Source organism: Otolemur garnettii, unplaced genomic scaffold (assembly GCF_000181295.1).
Source record: "Otolemur garnettii isolate 467f Iridium unplaced genomic scaffold, OtoGar3 scaffold00015, whole genome shotgun sequence".
NCBI lineage: Eukaryota > Metazoa > Chordata > Mammalia > Primates > Galagidae > Otolemur > Otolemur garnettii.
In genome coordinates this window covers 1,986,773-2,003,516 of record NW_003852410.1, presented here as the reverse complement: position 1 = coordinate 2,003,516, position 16,744 = coordinate 1,986,773, and the positions used below count along the sequence as shown (strand labels likewise).

The window sequence follows — 16,744 nt, the reverse complement described above, 5'->3', positions numbered from 1 at the left end:
TTTTTTTTGTTTGAGACAGAGTCTCCCTTAGTCACCCTGGTAGAGTGCCATGGCATCATAAGAGCTCACAGCAACCTCAAACTCTTGGGCTCAAGTGAACCTCTTGCCTCAGCCTCCCAAGTAGCTGGGACTACAGGCATCTACCACAATGTCTGGCTAGTTTTTCTATTTTTAATAGAGAGTGGGGTCTTGCTCTTGCTTGGGCTGATCTTGAACTCCTGAGCTCAAGTGACCCACCTGGCTCAGCCTCCCAGAGTGCTAGGATTACAGGTGTGAGCTGTTGCACTCCACCCAGCATCTCTTTTTTCAAAGCCCTCAAACACCCCGGGTCAAATTAATCATCCTTAAACTTGTCTCTGATCACCCTGCTCCCTAGTCAGGAACCATCAGTGGATCTCTAATATCTAGAGAATAAAGCCCGAGTTCTCAGTGCGTTTGGCACCAAGGCAAAGGCCTCCTGTCTCCAACCCACCTTTCCTTATTTTCACCCTTAACTTCAACTCTCCAGTGTCTAAAACATGAAGAAAAGTAGAGAGAACAATAACTAACAGACACCCACGCACATGCCACTCAAATTAGCTAGCTACTAAGATTTTGCCATTTTCGCCTCAAAGCTATTTTTAGGAAGCAAAACGTTGCAGATACAGTTGCAATGTTCTGGGTCTCCTGCCTGCCTGCCTCTTGCCTCAGTTACTGTTCTGAGGCTGGCGTAGATCCTCACGCAGCCCACACCTGTACAGCTTTATTTCAGCCAGTTGTCTAACAACATGAACAATGGAAACTATGTGTCTGTTCTAAATTTTATAAGAAATCAGACAGTATCTTGCTTATTTCACCCAGCGTTATGTTTTCAGACCTCGTCCCTTCCTCCTACCCATCATATAACATTCCACTGAGTGACTCTCCATAGCTTATTTAACCATTTCCTTAATGACAGACACTTAGATTATTTATCTGCTTCTTTATTACAAACACCTCCGCAGCAAATTTCCTCGTACAAAGTTGCATAGGTATGCAGATACACTGTTCAATGGACTATCTTTAGGTTACACTTAGGAGTAGAATTGCTGGGTCGCGGAGTCTGCACTTCCTCCTTCACTGTTAGCAGATCCTACCTAATTGTTTTCTGAAAGGACTGGACCAATTCACACGTTTGCTAAGAATACATGCGAGTCTCTGATGTGCCTCGTTCTTGCTAGCACTTAAGGATTGCTTCATCAATCAACTGAGAGTCAAACTCACTTTGTTTTATTTTACCTTCTCCTGATTGCCAGTAAGTATGAACATCTGTCCTTATATTTTTGATCATTTACAATTCACTTCTTGTGACTTACCCATTTATATGTCTTAGCCATGTTTCTGTTGGGTTGCTTGCCCTTTTCTTATTAATTTACATTAACTGATTTTATAGTCTAGGGATAAGCCTTTGGCTCGTTCTATGCGTGTCAAATATTTTCTCCCGTCTTTTCTCCATTTCCACTTATTTATTCATGTTTGATGTATGGAAGACTTTAAAATTTTTACATAATGGAATTTATCAATTTTTTTCTGGTTCGTACTTTTTAATGTTTTCTATCATCATCCTGTTCCTACCCCCAAGGTTCTAAAATTATATCATCTCTTGCCTTTTCTTCCAAAAGTTTTAAAGTGTTGCTTTTTACCTTTGTTACATATCTATCTGGAACATACTTTTGTAAACTAAGGTAGAGGCCTTATTTTTATTTATTCTTTTTTTTTTTGGTAGAGACAGAGTCTCACTTTATCATCCTCGGTAGAGTGCTGTGGCATCATAGCTCACAGTAACCTCCAACTCCTGGGGCTTAAAGCGATTCTCTTGCCTCAGCCTCCCAAGTAGCTGGGACTACCGGCACCCACCACAATGCCAGGCAGTTTGGCTGGGGCCGGGTTTGAACCCGCCACCCTTGGTATATGGGGCTGGCGCCTTACCCACTGAGCCACAGGCACTGCCCTATTTTTTTATATATATAATTAAAAAGTATATCCAGTAGGTCAACTACAGGAGGTGAGCAGTGTAGGGAGATGTAGCAGTGTAGCTAAGGAGCTTCTCCTGTATATGTGTGTGTGGCGTCATGTTAAAATCGGTTCCTATGAATAATAAGAAAAGGACAAACCACCAGTTGAGTCAGCCCCATTTAGTACGTAGTCCTCCTTTTCCCTCTGATGGATAGATATACACCAGTGGGCTCTCATCTGTGCTGTCAATCAGTTTGTCCAGTCCTGCTCTAGTACCTCTGACGATCACTTTATAGGAAGTCTTGATTATCTGATAAGGCCTAGGGTCTAACAAATACCAAAATACAAGTACATAGAAATATCCTTGTCGACTTCATTTTCTTATTAAGGTATAATAAATTTAGAAATTAAAAACAAGTAGAAAGCTTTAAAAAAATCTTTGAAACTATTAAAAAAACACCAAACCTAATTCTGAATAATTCATAAGTAAGAAATTGTAATGGAAATTATGAAATATTTATATCTGGATGGCAATGACAGCATCACTTATCAAAACTTCTGGGATGCAGCTAATTTGTAGCCTCCATGGCGTCAATTTTCAATCTTACTTGTTTTCTAATGTATGCATTTAAATGACACTTCCAATTGGATATGGCTGGCACTCAGAAGCATTATTCATTTGTGTATATTAATCTTATAAGCAGCCACCTTGCTGACTCTCTTCAGCAGTAAATACGATTCGCGGTTGGTTTTGATAAATACCCTTTGTCAGGCTAAGGGAGTTCTTATTTATTCCTAATTTGCTGAGAGTTTTTTACTCCAATGGCAAAACGTTGGAAGCATGCCTTTTAAAAGTCAAGGACGCCACTTCCTTCCATACTGTGCGATCCTAGCCAATACAGTAAGGCAAGAAAAAGAAATCAGAGCTTATAAAACAGACAAGACCACCACCATTTAGAATTACTCCATGAGTGGTTCCTACGCGTATTTTCTTATTTCTGACTCTCTGTTTAACCTGTGTAACCTGAATAAATTCTTCCCTCATCCCACTCTAATCTTAATTCTCACTGTGTGCCTCTTCCAAGTCCCAATAATCATCCTAACAATGGCTAAATATTTGTTGCTTATTAGGTCCCATGTAGGCATTTTAGATCATTTTTTAAACTTTACAAAATCTTAGGAAGGAGGTTATTACATGATCAAATTCAGAGATTAAGGGATTAAGCTAAACTCAGACAGCTGGAAAGTGGCAAAGCAGAGATGGTCAGAACCTGCCCCTAACCCTAACCATTGAACTAAATCGCTTACCTGTCCTTGATACAAGACCCAGACTTCTCTGCCCATCATCCTCTGCTTTGGTCTGGATTCTGTCTCTCCTATTTCCTGAATCTCTGCCTATCTGCTGTGGGCACTATGATCCCCTCAGGACTGGAGAACTTATCCCCTCAGCTGCAGAGAGCGCTGCTGACGGACATCCCACATGGCAGTTCTGCCTTGGCTGAAGAGGCATCTGCCCAAGCCCACACCCAGGACCAGTCAGCAAGAAGGTATTAAGGCCCGGCCTCCTCGCCACAACTCAGAGCCACTCTGAAGGGCCATCTCCACTCTCCCAGGGGTCAGTTGAGGGCTTCCCTGAACCCAGCTCCTCCTTTCCTCCACTTTCTTCTACTGATGGGAATCACAAGCATCCTCCCTGATGTGCCCCTGCCCCTGAAAGGCTGTCTCAAAGCCTGCTTCCTGGGGAGCCCCAGCTGGGATAGAGCCTAGTCATTTAAGGCTCACTTCAAATGCTGCCTCCCTATGACTAGAAGTTCTCCTCCTTCTGAACGAACTTCTTTGGTAGCGACTATCTCTGTCTGCTGTAAATGAATGAGCTGCTGCTTCACACCTGCCTTGCCATCCATACCACACTGTGGGCTCCTTGAAGGAGAGAATGGCACTGTGCCTGGTTCATTTCTCCATCTTCTTTAGCACCTGCCTTTACTGCTGAGCATGGGTGCTGGGATGGGACATGTCTGGATTTGAACCCCAGGGTTTGAAGAATTAAATGGGTATAGAAAGCTTAGCCCAGAGCACCACACACAGTAAACACTCCCTCCTGTTTTGTTATCTGTAGTCATTGTTTACCGACTGTCGTGATAGCACTAATCTATGTTTATTGAAAGAGTTGGGAATGCCGCTGATGACCAGCTTAGGAGGCTCTACTGGCACAGTGAATGTTCCCAACCTCATCTCCCTGGGAGATAGTGGAGATTGGTTGAAGGCGCCTCATCCCCTGGCAGAGTGCCCACTTTGCTCTCTCTCTATCTCTCCCCATGCAGGCCTCGTAGCTGGACCCTCCAGAGTGCAAATCCTCACTCTCTCCTGCAACCAAAAAATAAAAATTAAACTTGGCTTTGAATCCAAGGCCACTAGTGCTTTTGATCTCAGTTTCAAAGCAAGGCAATTATCGGACACAAAAAGCTCTGATTTATTTATGAAATGCTATGGCCATCTTTGAGGCGGGAACGAAAAAACTCACTCAAGACCAAGTCCTTGTTGCCACACAGAGAATGGCTGCTTTCAAACACAAGCCCCCCACATGCCCTCTCTCCTCTGCTAAGAGTCTCTCCTCATTAGCACTTCCTCCCAAACATCGCAGCTTCCAACAATCAAATTCACATCACGGCCAGGGCAAGTAATTAAATTCTGCAGGCATCAGAGCATAGAATAATGGATGGCTATTGTTAAGGAGGCTGAAGAAAACAGAATGAGGCTGGAAATAGAATGGGCTTCAATGCCCAGTCTTAGAAATGGTTAGGGATGGAAGGGAGAGCAACTGGGATGCAGACCGAACCCCCCCAGCAGGTGCACCACACTGGGTCGTGGATTCAGAGCTAGAGTCAAAAACCTGATTTTGAGGTCAACCCTGCACTTACCAGAAGTTGGCCTCAGTTTCCTCATCTTCAAAACAAAAAAGATAGACAAGGAACCTTTCTCCACATGTGTCCCCAAATGATAGCATTCACCTGGGAATCTATCATTAAAAATGCAGATTCTCAGGCCCCAGCTCAAACCTACTGAAACTGTGAGACTGGGGCCCAGCAGGCTGCATGTCATAAGCCCATCAGGTGATTCCAAAGCATGCTAGGATTTAAGAGCCACTGTTACACCATGTTTAAAGATGGGACCACAAATTCAAAAGCATAAAGGGCCAAGAGACTAAAACAAAGGAGCCCCGTAGGTGTAACTCACTCCCAAAAGCAGGGAGAGGGGGTCAGGGGAGGGAAGGTGCCACTGGTGGGGCTAGCAGCTACTCAGCCAACCTGATTACTGCCAGGTATGAGCCCATGTGGATCTAGAATTTTCAGAGCTTCTAATTTTGCAAAAGAAACACAAAATCCTGGTTTTATGTGAAATCTTCAAATGTTTAATTGGGTTTTTTGGGGGGTTTTTTGTTTTTGTTTTTGTTTTTTTTGTAGAGACAGAGTCTCACTTTTTCGCCCTTGGTAGAGTGCAGCGGAGTCGCTCCAGCAACCTCCAACTCCTGGGCTTAGGCGATTCTTCTGCCTCAGCCTCCCAAGTAGCTGGGACTACAGGCGCCCGCCACAACGCCCAGCTATTTTCTGTTGCAGTTTGGCCGGGGCTGGGTTTGAACCCGCCACCCTCGGTATATGGGGCTGGCGCCCAACTCACTGAGCCACAGGAGCCTCCCTGTTTAATTGTTGATTTGATTTTTCTTAACGTAGTGAAAGCCACAAGATTACACTTCAGAGCTCACTTCAGTTGCGGACTGCCATTTTGCAGCCTCTGTTCTGAGTTGCCTTTGACCTCCATCATGATACCCCCATGCTCTTGCCTTTCTCTAGACCCTGAACTCCCAACCTCCTCTCCCCACTCGGCAGACTTCTACTTATCCTTCAGCACCCAAGTCCAGGATCACCTCCACCGTGAATTCTCAACTCTCTGCCCCATCTCTCCACTAAGAAACACGAGGCCAAAGAATTGACACGTGAAAGTTGGTAACAGAGGAGGAAGGCGGGAAGCAATTACAAAACAGGCTTTTCCCACAGGGGAGAAACCAAGACCTCTAGGAAGTTAGGCTGTACTGCTTGAAAAATCACTTAAATAAGGACACTGATCCCATTTGACAAGAATTGAATAAAATAAAGTTTTAAAGAGCAAATACAAAGACACACAAATGCTGAGTTTGTACACTAGATTAAAAAAAACAACTGATAACAAAAATATCTGGGGCTTTGGCTGACAGAGTTCAGGATGTCAATCATGTGATAAGACCGCCATCAAAAAGCAAACGCCACACAAGACCACACGGTGGAAATAAAGAGTCTGGTCTAGATAGCCCTGCTCTACTCGGAGCTGGTCAGACCTTCCTGGAGTATTCTGAGGGGTTCCGACCATTAACTTCTGCCAGCCAGAGGAATCTGGAGCATGACCCAGGAAGAGGGACCACGGTGAGGTGAGAACACAAAGCCAGGTCACAGGGGAACACTCCAAAGGGCCTGAAACGTTTGCCCACAGCAGGGAAGCATTCGGGTGCACGGTCATAACTGATGGGTTTCTGTGTGGCTCTGATCTATGCAGCCCTCAAGAGGTCATCAGAACCCGTGAGAGCAAACACTGTGAGATTTCACTTCAGCTCTGCGGAGAATTTTCTATTGCTCACAGTTGTCCTGAGAGGTAACCAGGTACACTTGAGGGCCATCTAGCTACTGTACAGAATGACCAAAAAACTGGAGTTGAGAGCCAACTGGACATGGATGGTTTTATTTCTCTTATCTTGTGAGGGCGCCCTAATTTTTCTTGGGGAACCACCCCTCACTTATTCTCAGTCCTATGGCAGGTGAAGCTGTGCTGGCTTCAGGGGTGGGTATGTTTCCCAGCCTGGTCGCCGAGCACTGCAGGTCCCTGGTCACAGGCACAGCCTCAGTCGTGCTCACCTGACCCGGGCTGGGTCCAGCAGAGCCTAGAAGACCCAATTCTGGTAAAAGGGACTTGAGGGCAGTAGCGAGTGAGCCTGGAGCTGCTGGGGGCCATCTGGTCATCACACAGGGAGAGACTAACTATGATAAAGAGGAAAACAGAGAAAACTTAAGTGGAGTTTCAGGCAGACTGAGTTCTGGTAACAGCCTTTATGCCCCTGACGCCCACCCCATGCCTGAAGGGTACGATCCCTTTGCTCCTTACCGCACAGTGAGCTGGATTTCTGTTGTTGGCAACTGTAAGTGTCCCAATCACTACAGATGGCCTCTCAGGCCTCGTTCAGCTCCATGTTCCTATGTCTGACCCACCTCCCGCTTAAAGCAGAGACCATGTGCCTGTGCTTCATGACTCTGAAGTCCTGCCTCTAAGTACAGATTCCACAGCAAAAGGGGGAAATGGAGTCAAACAGCAGCCGGCATCAGTGAGAAGCTGGCAGATGGGGCAGCTGCCCAGGCCCACGCCTGAAGACAGGCACAGGGTGGGCACCTGGCCTGGAGGCCACTCCTGCTTGCTGCAGCCTTGCTGTCAGGGCGACTGGCAGGGTAAGCAGCGAACACCCACTGATGCTGGGATCACAGCTCAGGATCACAGCCCAGGTCAGGTGAGCACAGCTCAGGAGGCGGCTCTGTTCCTAGAATCACTGGTGAGCTGCCATTTAATGAACACCTACTGAATACCAGGCCTGAGCTGGACACTTAACCTACCTCTACCCGCAGCCCTCTGAAGTAGGCGTTGTTACCATCTCCATTTCCCAGTTGAGAAAACTGTGGCTCAGAGAGACTTGCTCAGGATGGTCCCTGAGGGGCAGTTCTGAGACAAACCCCAAAAGCCCAGGCACTTCCTGCCTCCTGCTCGTGATGACAAGGGGCCCAAAGCCACCAAGTCTAGGTTTCCCTTGCAGGGTCACAAAGCTTTACCCCCTCATCTGTAAAATGGGGTGAGTTAGGATCCCACTCTTTCATTCCTCAGTGTGGCCAGGGACCAGCCTCTGCAGGAACTAGTGTTATGTAAAGCGCAGGCCTCCATTCTGAGATTAGATATAACTAATGCGACACAAAGGGGCCGTGCTGTGCTAACTCAGCCGGCCGGGCTCTGCCCCTGTCTCTCTCCCAGCCCCTGTGGGCTGCGTTGTTTCCTTTGTTCCACAGGCGCAGGCCTGGTAACAAGGCAGCCAGGAGCTCAGCTGTAGACATTTTTTTCATTATTTTCCACCCTGTTAACCTCCATCACAAGTCAGGCTGCTGTCAGCCTAAATGAGAACTGAAAAGATTTATCTCGCTTGTCCCAGGGCTCAACTCAGGAAAAAGACCCTTCATTTCCTAAAGGCCCTGATGACCCTTTCTCTGTGAGTCACTCCCACCCAGGAAAAAAGATGTGACAGCAGCAGCAGGCGGGGGCTGGGAATGGGACCAGCAGCCCAAACTTGCACATGTCTGAATCGCTGCAGTTTGGCTTTGCAAAGCACTGCGTACTTTTTTTTTTCTTGCACTGTATTTACCTTCCTAATTATGTTTGCTTACGCAAATATTAAACTTAGACCACATTTCATAAACATGGCCCCAAGGGAAAACCAGAGGCATATTGTATAGCAGGAGGAAATTAGCCCGAGATTACAATTTTGCTATCAAAGTAATCCTCAAAGTGGACAATTCAAACACAGACCATGGAGAGATGATTATATTTTAAATCAACTTGTCCCTTTCCCTGTGCTTCTAGCAATCCCAGGTCACCAAACCCCTAAATTGCTAAGAAGAGATGAGCTGGATTCTTTTAGTAACAATAGTGTCCCCCCCACAGACACACACACATTTGCATAATAATGGCCAGCTTTCAGTGAGTGCTTACTAACTGCCAGGCTGTAAGCGGGGATGACAACCCTCTTAATCCTATCCTCATCTCACAAACGAGGAAACCAGGCACAGAGAGTTGAACTAACAAACCCCAAGACACACGGCCAATTAATGATGGAACCAGGACTAGGAACCAGAGTCCAGAATTTAAGACCCCAAACCACTTTGCAGTAACACCTCCTCCTTCATGGGCCCCATGTATTTAACTCTCACATTGCCCCTGGGAAGTAGCTGACCTTAATCCCAGTGGATAGACAAAGAGGACGAGGTTCTCAAAGGCTAAATGACTGGCCCATTTCACAGACAGCAAACTGACAGAAATTTTCATAGCTGCCTAGCAATGTCCCAGGAGCTCAGAAACCTTGGGGGACGTTAGAAGTAATGCTGCTTCCACGCTTGGGTTCTTGGCATTTTTATGAGTAAATCTTTCTGAAAACAACACAGTACTCGGTCAAAAGCCTTAGAAATGAGGAAACTTTTGACGATAAAATTCCCATTGCAGGAACCGATCCTAAGAAACTTAACAGTGGGTGTGACAAAGACACTCACAGAAGGATTCTTCATAAAAATAAAATAACATAAATAACCCCAAAATGTTCAACAATAAGAGAGATCAGTTAAATAAATTAGGGTATATCTATATAATGACATACTAGGCAATAATTCAAAAGGTTATAGAAATCTATCTGTTGACATGCAAAACTTTTGTAATAGTGCTATATAATTTTAAGTTGACTTAATCAGTAGAATCTTAAATGCAGCACGATCTCATTTGGAAAAATGTATGTGTACACTAGAAAAAATGTATAAATACACATAAGCACTCATAGAAACTGTATTTGTGTGTACATATAAAGAAGAAATTCCTAGGACATCAAAGTGATTATCTCTGAGTGATAATATTTAAGGTGATTTAATTTTTGTGTTTATGCTCATCTCCATTTTTCCAATTTCCTGCAGTGAATGTATACTACTTACCTAACTTTGAAAAGGTTTTTATTTCTGTGGGTGGCTGCTGAAGTAGCTAAGACCACATAGTCTTAAGGAATATTCAGGGTTCAAACTCAGGGCTGAGTGCCAAGTCCAGCCCTTGGCCCTTTATAACCTCAATACACTTGCCTTCCTGGTCCCTTGTCCCCAGACCACATGCCACCCGCATCCCATGGCAGAAACTGGGACAGGTGGGGTTGTCCACTTGCCCACCTTTTTGAAGAGTCTGATGACATCCTCACTGATCTGGGAGAGGCGGACGATGACATTGTTCATGAAGATGTCATTGAGGGTGGCATGATCTCGGCTTTCCCGCCGGGTCTGATGCAGAACCAGATACCAACAGTTCACAGGTGAGAGGAGGTACTGGTCCTTCCTGTGGAAACCAAGACAGCCCAGGTTGGCTACATTGAAATGGTCATCCACATAGTGGTTTATGTTGTCACCCGGATTGGCTCTTTTGATCTTCATGAGCACCCCTTCAAAGTTGGTTTTATTTTTATACTTTTTACAGCTGAGGAAATGGGCTACAATAGCTAAAGTGATCCTTCAAGGTCACAGAGCAGCCTGGGGCCAGAACCCAGGTCTTTAAGTCCTAAGCCCTTCTTCCACTACCCCACTGAAGGCAGCACTGCTCCATGTACCCCTTCTTTCTGGGAAGAAGCTGCCTCCCCCAGCAGTAAGTAATACTAAGTCTATTTTGTTGGAAATATTTGTATGATTTCTAGATCTATGCAATGGAACAAAATGTGGACACTTTCTCTTCCCTGGCTGTCTCCTCTATTCCCTGGAATCTTCTCAGGCCCTTAACCCATTTATCTTTCCCCATGGATGGGCTTCTGTCTCGCGCCTCTTAGAAACACCTGCCTTTGCCTCTCCATAGGGTGGTAGGAGAGGGGTCTGGAGAGCTCAGGGTCTGTTCAGGAGAAGGTATTAAAGAAAATCTAAGTAAGTAGAGCCAAGACAAATAAACCTTTGTCCTTCAGTGCCTGATACAGTCTCAGCATTCGCTAGCTGGGTGTGATGCCAGAACAGAGGTTCTCAAAGTGCGCCTCCCAGACCAGCAACGTCAGCACGACCTGAGACCTTGTTAGAAATGCAGACGCTCCTGTCCCACAGCAGGCCTGCTGAATCTAACACCCTGGGGTGCACCTCGCAGGGGTGCACGAGCCCTCCAGGGGAATCCAAAGCTCTCACGTCTGAGCACCAGTGGAGACTTACACCAGTGTTTCCCAAAGCTTTGGACACTAATGAAACCAGAGAAGACCCGTCTCTTTCCTATACGCCCTCTCCTCAACTCACAATGGGGTTACATTTCAATGAACCTACTGTAAGTTGATCCTAAGTTGAAAATGAATTTAATACACCCACTGAACAGCATAGCCTAGCCCAGCCTACCTTACACATGCTCAAAACACTTACATTAGCCCACAGTTGGGCAAAATCATCTAACACAAAGCCTATTTTATAAAAAAGTTTTGAACAGCTCATGTCATTTATTGAACACTGTACTTAAAATGAAAACTGAAATGGTTATGTGAGTGCTCAAAACATGGTATACTGAAAGCATGCTGCTTTTGTACCATGGTAAAGCCCAAATGTCGTAAGCCAAACCGTCATTAAGTTGGAGACTGTACTTTGCAAAGACCCGCCTGTTAGGCTCAGGAAAGGAAGAGGAAGGGAAATTGAAAAACAAAATCAAGATCAAACCAATAACCCCATCCTGCCACAAAGAGTATGTGAGTTCCTGTCCTCCAACCCTGAGTCTCTCCCTTTCTCCACTTCCCAGCGTGGAAAGAGATGTTAGAAAGGCAGGGAAGAGCCTTTCCATCCATCCACCGTGCAGGGGTGCCTGGCTCTGGTTTCCCTCTCCACAAGCCCGCCTATTCTACCTGTCCTGAGTGTGTGCACCTTCGGGAGCTGGCTGCTTTCTCGGGAAACACAGCCTCCCACTACCACCATTTTTGGCAAAGGCGATTCTTCTGATTCCCACTTTGACCACATCCATTTCCCCAAAGCAAGGTGGAAATGCTATCTGGCACAGTCCCAAGGGCCTCTGGGCTATGATCCTTCCCAAGTCCTGAGGCTTGGGACCGTTCAGAGGAATTTTCTGTCACCAAATGGGCTTAAAAGTGTATCTAGATGCAGGAATTTGGTTTAGATAGAGGATGGATATGCTGGGGACTGTCTAAGGAAGAGGGAGGAAGATTAAGCCTAAAGACACACCGCCCTGTAGGAGAAACTGATTTCTCCTTTGCTTATTAGCCCAGAAAAAAAGCCAGAACACGAAAACTCAGCCAGAATCCCTCAGCATTTACAGTGTAGGCTTTGGGTGGGTTCCGGATACCCAAAGGTGGCTGTGTCACAGACCTTGCCCTGGAGGGGCTCACTGTCAAGTGGCTGAGGCAGAAGAAAAGAATTACCATGGAAGGTGGCACAGATCTAAGACACAGACCCACACAGAGCAGCAGCTCTGCTGGAGAAGCTTCTAGAGGGCTCTGGGCACCAGGCACAGAGTTCCTTCCATTCCCTCTGGGCCTTCAAGCATGCAAGCTCTTCCCTCTACCTGTACTACCTTAGCCCCTGCTCTTCTCATGATTCTTCCTTCTCCTCCTATTGGTTCAGCTACAATCATACCTGCCTAGAAAGCACTGCCCTGGCCACACATGAAAGCAATGGTTCTCAAAGTGTGGTCCCTGAACCAGCAGCATAAGCATCACTTAGGAACTTGTTGGAAATGCAAGTTCTCAAGGCCACCCCAGACCACTTAATCAGATGGCCCTGTGCCTGTGTTTCAGCGAGCCCTCCCAGTGATTTGGTTGCATGCTCATGTTCCAGAACTTCCACCTTGAGGGCTTTCCAGCCCTCGCTCCTCGCCATGCTCCTTACTGTGAGCTCTTCAAAAGCAGGGACTGTTTCTGTTGCAATCATAACACCCAGTGCCCAGCAATGTGGTAGACAGCATGGAAGAGAGATCCATGAGAAAAGCTCATATTTGCACTGGGTCTTGAAGGATGAGTAGGAGTTTTCTGGATGGTCAAGGGGCAAAGAGAAGATGGAATTTTAGATAGAGAGCACTGTGGGTACAGCTATAGTGATTTCTCTCAGGAGAGCGGAATTCTAAGTCTACTTGTGGAGGATTGCAGGATGGGAAACGGTTTAAGGGTCGATAGAAGGGGGTACTGTTGGGAGGGCCTAACACAGCCACACATAAACCCTTCTCCCTTCCTCCTCCTCTCTTCCTAAGACAAAGACACAAAGGATCTGGCTAGCCCCATGCCCTAGAAGTTCTAGACAAAAGACTCTAATGTAACAGCCTAGCTATGCAATGTGCCCACCCCTGACAACCCCAGATAAAAGGGGTCATCAACTATCCCCCAGGCACAGACGCCATCTTTGCATTGCCCAGGCAGGTCACCCTCCCCTTTCAATAAACCTGGCCTGAACATCTCTGCTGCGGCCTCATGTCTGGGTGCCACTGTTTACACCTCTCAGGCACTGTCAGGCTAAAGGGTTGGGATGTCTTCTTCCAGGCTATGTAGTTCTCAGCTTGTCCTTCACATTAGAATCACCTGGAAAGTTTTTTAAAAACACCAAGACCTAGGTGCCCATCCAATACCATTGAAGTCAGCCTCTCCGGGGATACATTTGGTATTGGTATTTTTTAAACACAGTCTAGAAGATTCTGTGGTGCAGCCAGAGTTAAGAGTGTCTGCTGTAGGTGCCAAGGAGTCATGGATGTTACTTAAGCAGAGGTATGACAGAGCCAAGTGTGTTTCAGAAGGATGTTTTAGGGCAGATTGAAGGATGGAGGGAGGGGTGATGTGGGCCCAGACCGGGGCTGGAGGCAGGAGGACCCTCCAAGAGGTCATCTTAGTTCAGAAAAGGGATGATGAGGCCCAGGTTGTGGTCTTATAGCCAGTGAAGGCAGCACTTGAGAGACTCCTCCCTAGGAAAGCAGACTGTCTTGGAGACTTCCTGAAAACAGGAGAGGGAGGAAGAAGGAGCAGATGGTGATTCTGAGGTTTGGCTCTCAGGCGACTGGGTGGATGCAGATGACACGAACTGAGATAAGAACTGCTAGGGGAGAAGCGGGTCTGGGGAGAAAACACATCGCTTATCTCATTTTTCACTGCTTCCTAGGTGGTGATGGAAATGGAAAGATTAGAGGAAAGGAGAGATGAGATAATTGAGCTGTTACCTAAATTACTTCGGGGGCTTAGCTCAAACTGGGATGCTAGAAGTGAGCAGCATCTGGGAATTAAATGTGCAAAATTTATGGAAATCACGACTAGAAGGCAAGTTTCAGAGGGAAGAAAAAGACAAGCAATCTGGAAAGGGTGGGAAGTCCTGGGACAGTCTGGGGACCACTAACCAGGTCACCTGGCCAGAGAGACGAGGTATGAGGAAGGGCAGAAAGGACAGTGCAGGGCTGGTCAGAGCTTGGCCGGGAGGCAGAGCCGGCAGAGATAAAAATACAAGAGAAGAAGACTACCCGACAGCAGCTGAGGACTTGTTTGGGTGCCAAGAGCAGCGCTGAGAAGATTAAAGTCCTTGGTTTCACCCAGCTCTCATTCGCTCATTGCCTCTGTGTGTATGTGCTGGGCCCAGTGCAGCAGCAACCAGGGATGTAAGCCCTGTCCCACAAGCTGTCCTCCAGAGTAAGGGGGACACACTTGGATGCAACAGAAAGCAAAGACACAGCTTCATAACTGCAGCTGTGGGGAAGAGGCTCTGAGCAGAACTGGTGGGGAGGTGGTCACAGATGGCTTCCTAGGCTGAGAACTGAGTGGAGTTTCCCAGGGAGGAAGGGCCCTCTAGGTGGAGAAATTCAGTGACCAAAGGCAGAGAGAAGCAGGAGAGAGCACCTTGGCAAGCTGGATATAGTGAGGGTGCTGAAGCATGGTGTTCCGGGGTGGGAGGAGGGTGACAAATGACGTTGGAGACTTAGGCAGGTGCCTCTTGGCTAAGGGCCCCTAAGTACTGGTTGAGTGGAGCTTCATCCTGAGGTCCACAGGGAGCCTCTGAAGGGTTTAGAGCAGCCGAGTGCACCTGCTGGCGGTGCAGGGCATGGCTCAAGGGGGCCCGGGAGAGGCCAAGGGACTCAAGAACCACTTAGGCAATGAGCTGGCTGGACCTGGAGCCTGGATGGGCTGGACCTGGGAGGGCAGGGTGGCCTTGTCAAGATGGGTGGAATGGGGAGGGAAGACGGTGAGTTCAAGTTGAATGTGATGAGCCTAAAGGCTGTGGAACACACAGACGGAGAACTCAGAGCTAAAGAGACAAGTACAGAAATCGGTAGCGAGTAGCTGGCTAATACTTAAAACCACAGAACGACATGGAACACTTTACAAATGGCTGTGGCCACATGGCAGGCTGTGGCCACATGGCAGGCTGTGGCCGGATGGCTGGGACAGGGCCAGGCCACCACAGCTCCTCCCACCTGGTTACCTGGAAGAGGATAGTGTGGGACGATGTGCAGCCTGGCCTGCTCGAAGAGGGCACTGCTGTAGGCCTGTGTCCCACCAGCGCAGATATGGCTGGCTCTGCTTCCCCACTTCCGCAGCCCAGGCGCCCCTCCTGTGGGGCAGCTCATCTGCAGATTAAAAGGCCAGGTGACCTGGCCATAGCCAGGGCCAGGAGTGCAGCTGTCACTCTGTGGAAAGCTGGCATTTGTGGCCCTGGCCACAGCAGAAAGGAGAGGGAAGGGCCACAGCACAGAGGAACAGAAAGAAACCTGGGCGGGGATCGGGCAGTCACCTGTGTCTGCCATATTAGCTGTGGGACTTTATGCAAGTCACCTCTCCCCTGAGGCCCGGCCACTCCCATGGCATTGTTAACCCTGGGGCTAAATGCCAAGAATGAGCTTTCAGCACATTTTTGCTACTTTTTTTTAATTTGGGGGAGGGTTCCTGATAATTTTTTCTTATGAAAAATATCAAGATAAACAAACTATGTGATAAAAAGATGTACATTGAGACATTTTCTATAAAAGAAAATGGTGGTTTTCTTTTTTCACAAACGACATACACTCATTGCAGAATGGAAGCAAACAAACTCCAAGACAGGACCTTTCCTGTAACTGGAGAAGAGATGCCGAAGTCTGAGCTCTTGTTGTGTATTTTATATAGAGCAGACCCCGGCCACACAGTCCCGAGCAGACACCAGCCACACAGCCCCGAGCAGACCCCGGCCACACAGCCCCGAGCAGACCCCGGCCACACTGCCCCGAGCAGACCCCAGCCACACAGCCCTGAGCAGACCACAACCATAACAGTTTCTGGATCCACAGAGCGGCTAGTCGGGTGGGGAGAGAGACATTCCTTGGGAGCCCCACCAGTGTGGGGAGAGTTAGAGCTGCAGAAGTTGGGGGGGAGTCCAGTGCCAAGAGAGCCTACAACAAGGGGACTGGGATGATTTGGGGGGGCCACTGAGGAAGGAAGGGGTTATTAAGCTGGGCTCCCAAGGAAGAGCTGGAGTGTATCACTGAAGGGGGCTGAGAGAGAGAGTTCCAGGCAGGGGGAACAGAATGATCAAAGGTTCCTTGCGGGTGGGGAGCTTGGTACCTTGAAGAAATCAGGAAAAAGCCAGTGTGGCTGGAGCAGGAAGCAAGGTAGAGGAGGGCAGGAGCACAGGGCCGTGCTGGAAGGTCTGGAGGCTCCTGCGAGCACACTGACACTCTCCATCCCACTCTGCACCCAGCGGGTACCACACCTGGCAGGAAGGGGCACCCAGGTGAGGACAGCAAAGCTGGACACCGGCCTTTAGGGAACTTCAGCCTCTGCCCTTCCCTTTTCAGAGGGTCACTTGTCCCTTTTGGAAGTGAACCCCTTTGACCTGAGATCCAGCTGTCTGTGCCAGAAGCCATTTTTGTCTTCTGCGGCCTCATTTTTGGGAGACGACGTCAAAATGAAGCTGGGCCAGCGTTCTCAGCTGAGGCACATTTT

The 16,744-nt window shown here is 47.6% G+C and overlaps 1 protein-coding gene across 2 annotated transcripts in view; it reads right to left on the bottom strand.

Annotated features, from left to right (window-relative positions):
- Positions 1-16,744, bottom strand: part of SRGAP3 (SLIT-ROBO Rho GTPase activating protein 3) — a 253,632-nt gene that overhangs the window by 104,184 nt on the left and 132,704 nt on the right. For both annotated transcript variants that reach the window (XM_003785468.2, XM_003785467.2), the window contains exon 3: positions 10,011-10,173. In XM_003785468.2, coding sequence (XP_003785516.1) covers positions 10,011-10,173 — 163 coding nt within the window. The remainder of the gene's footprint in view (positions 1-10,010; positions 10,174-16,744) is intronic.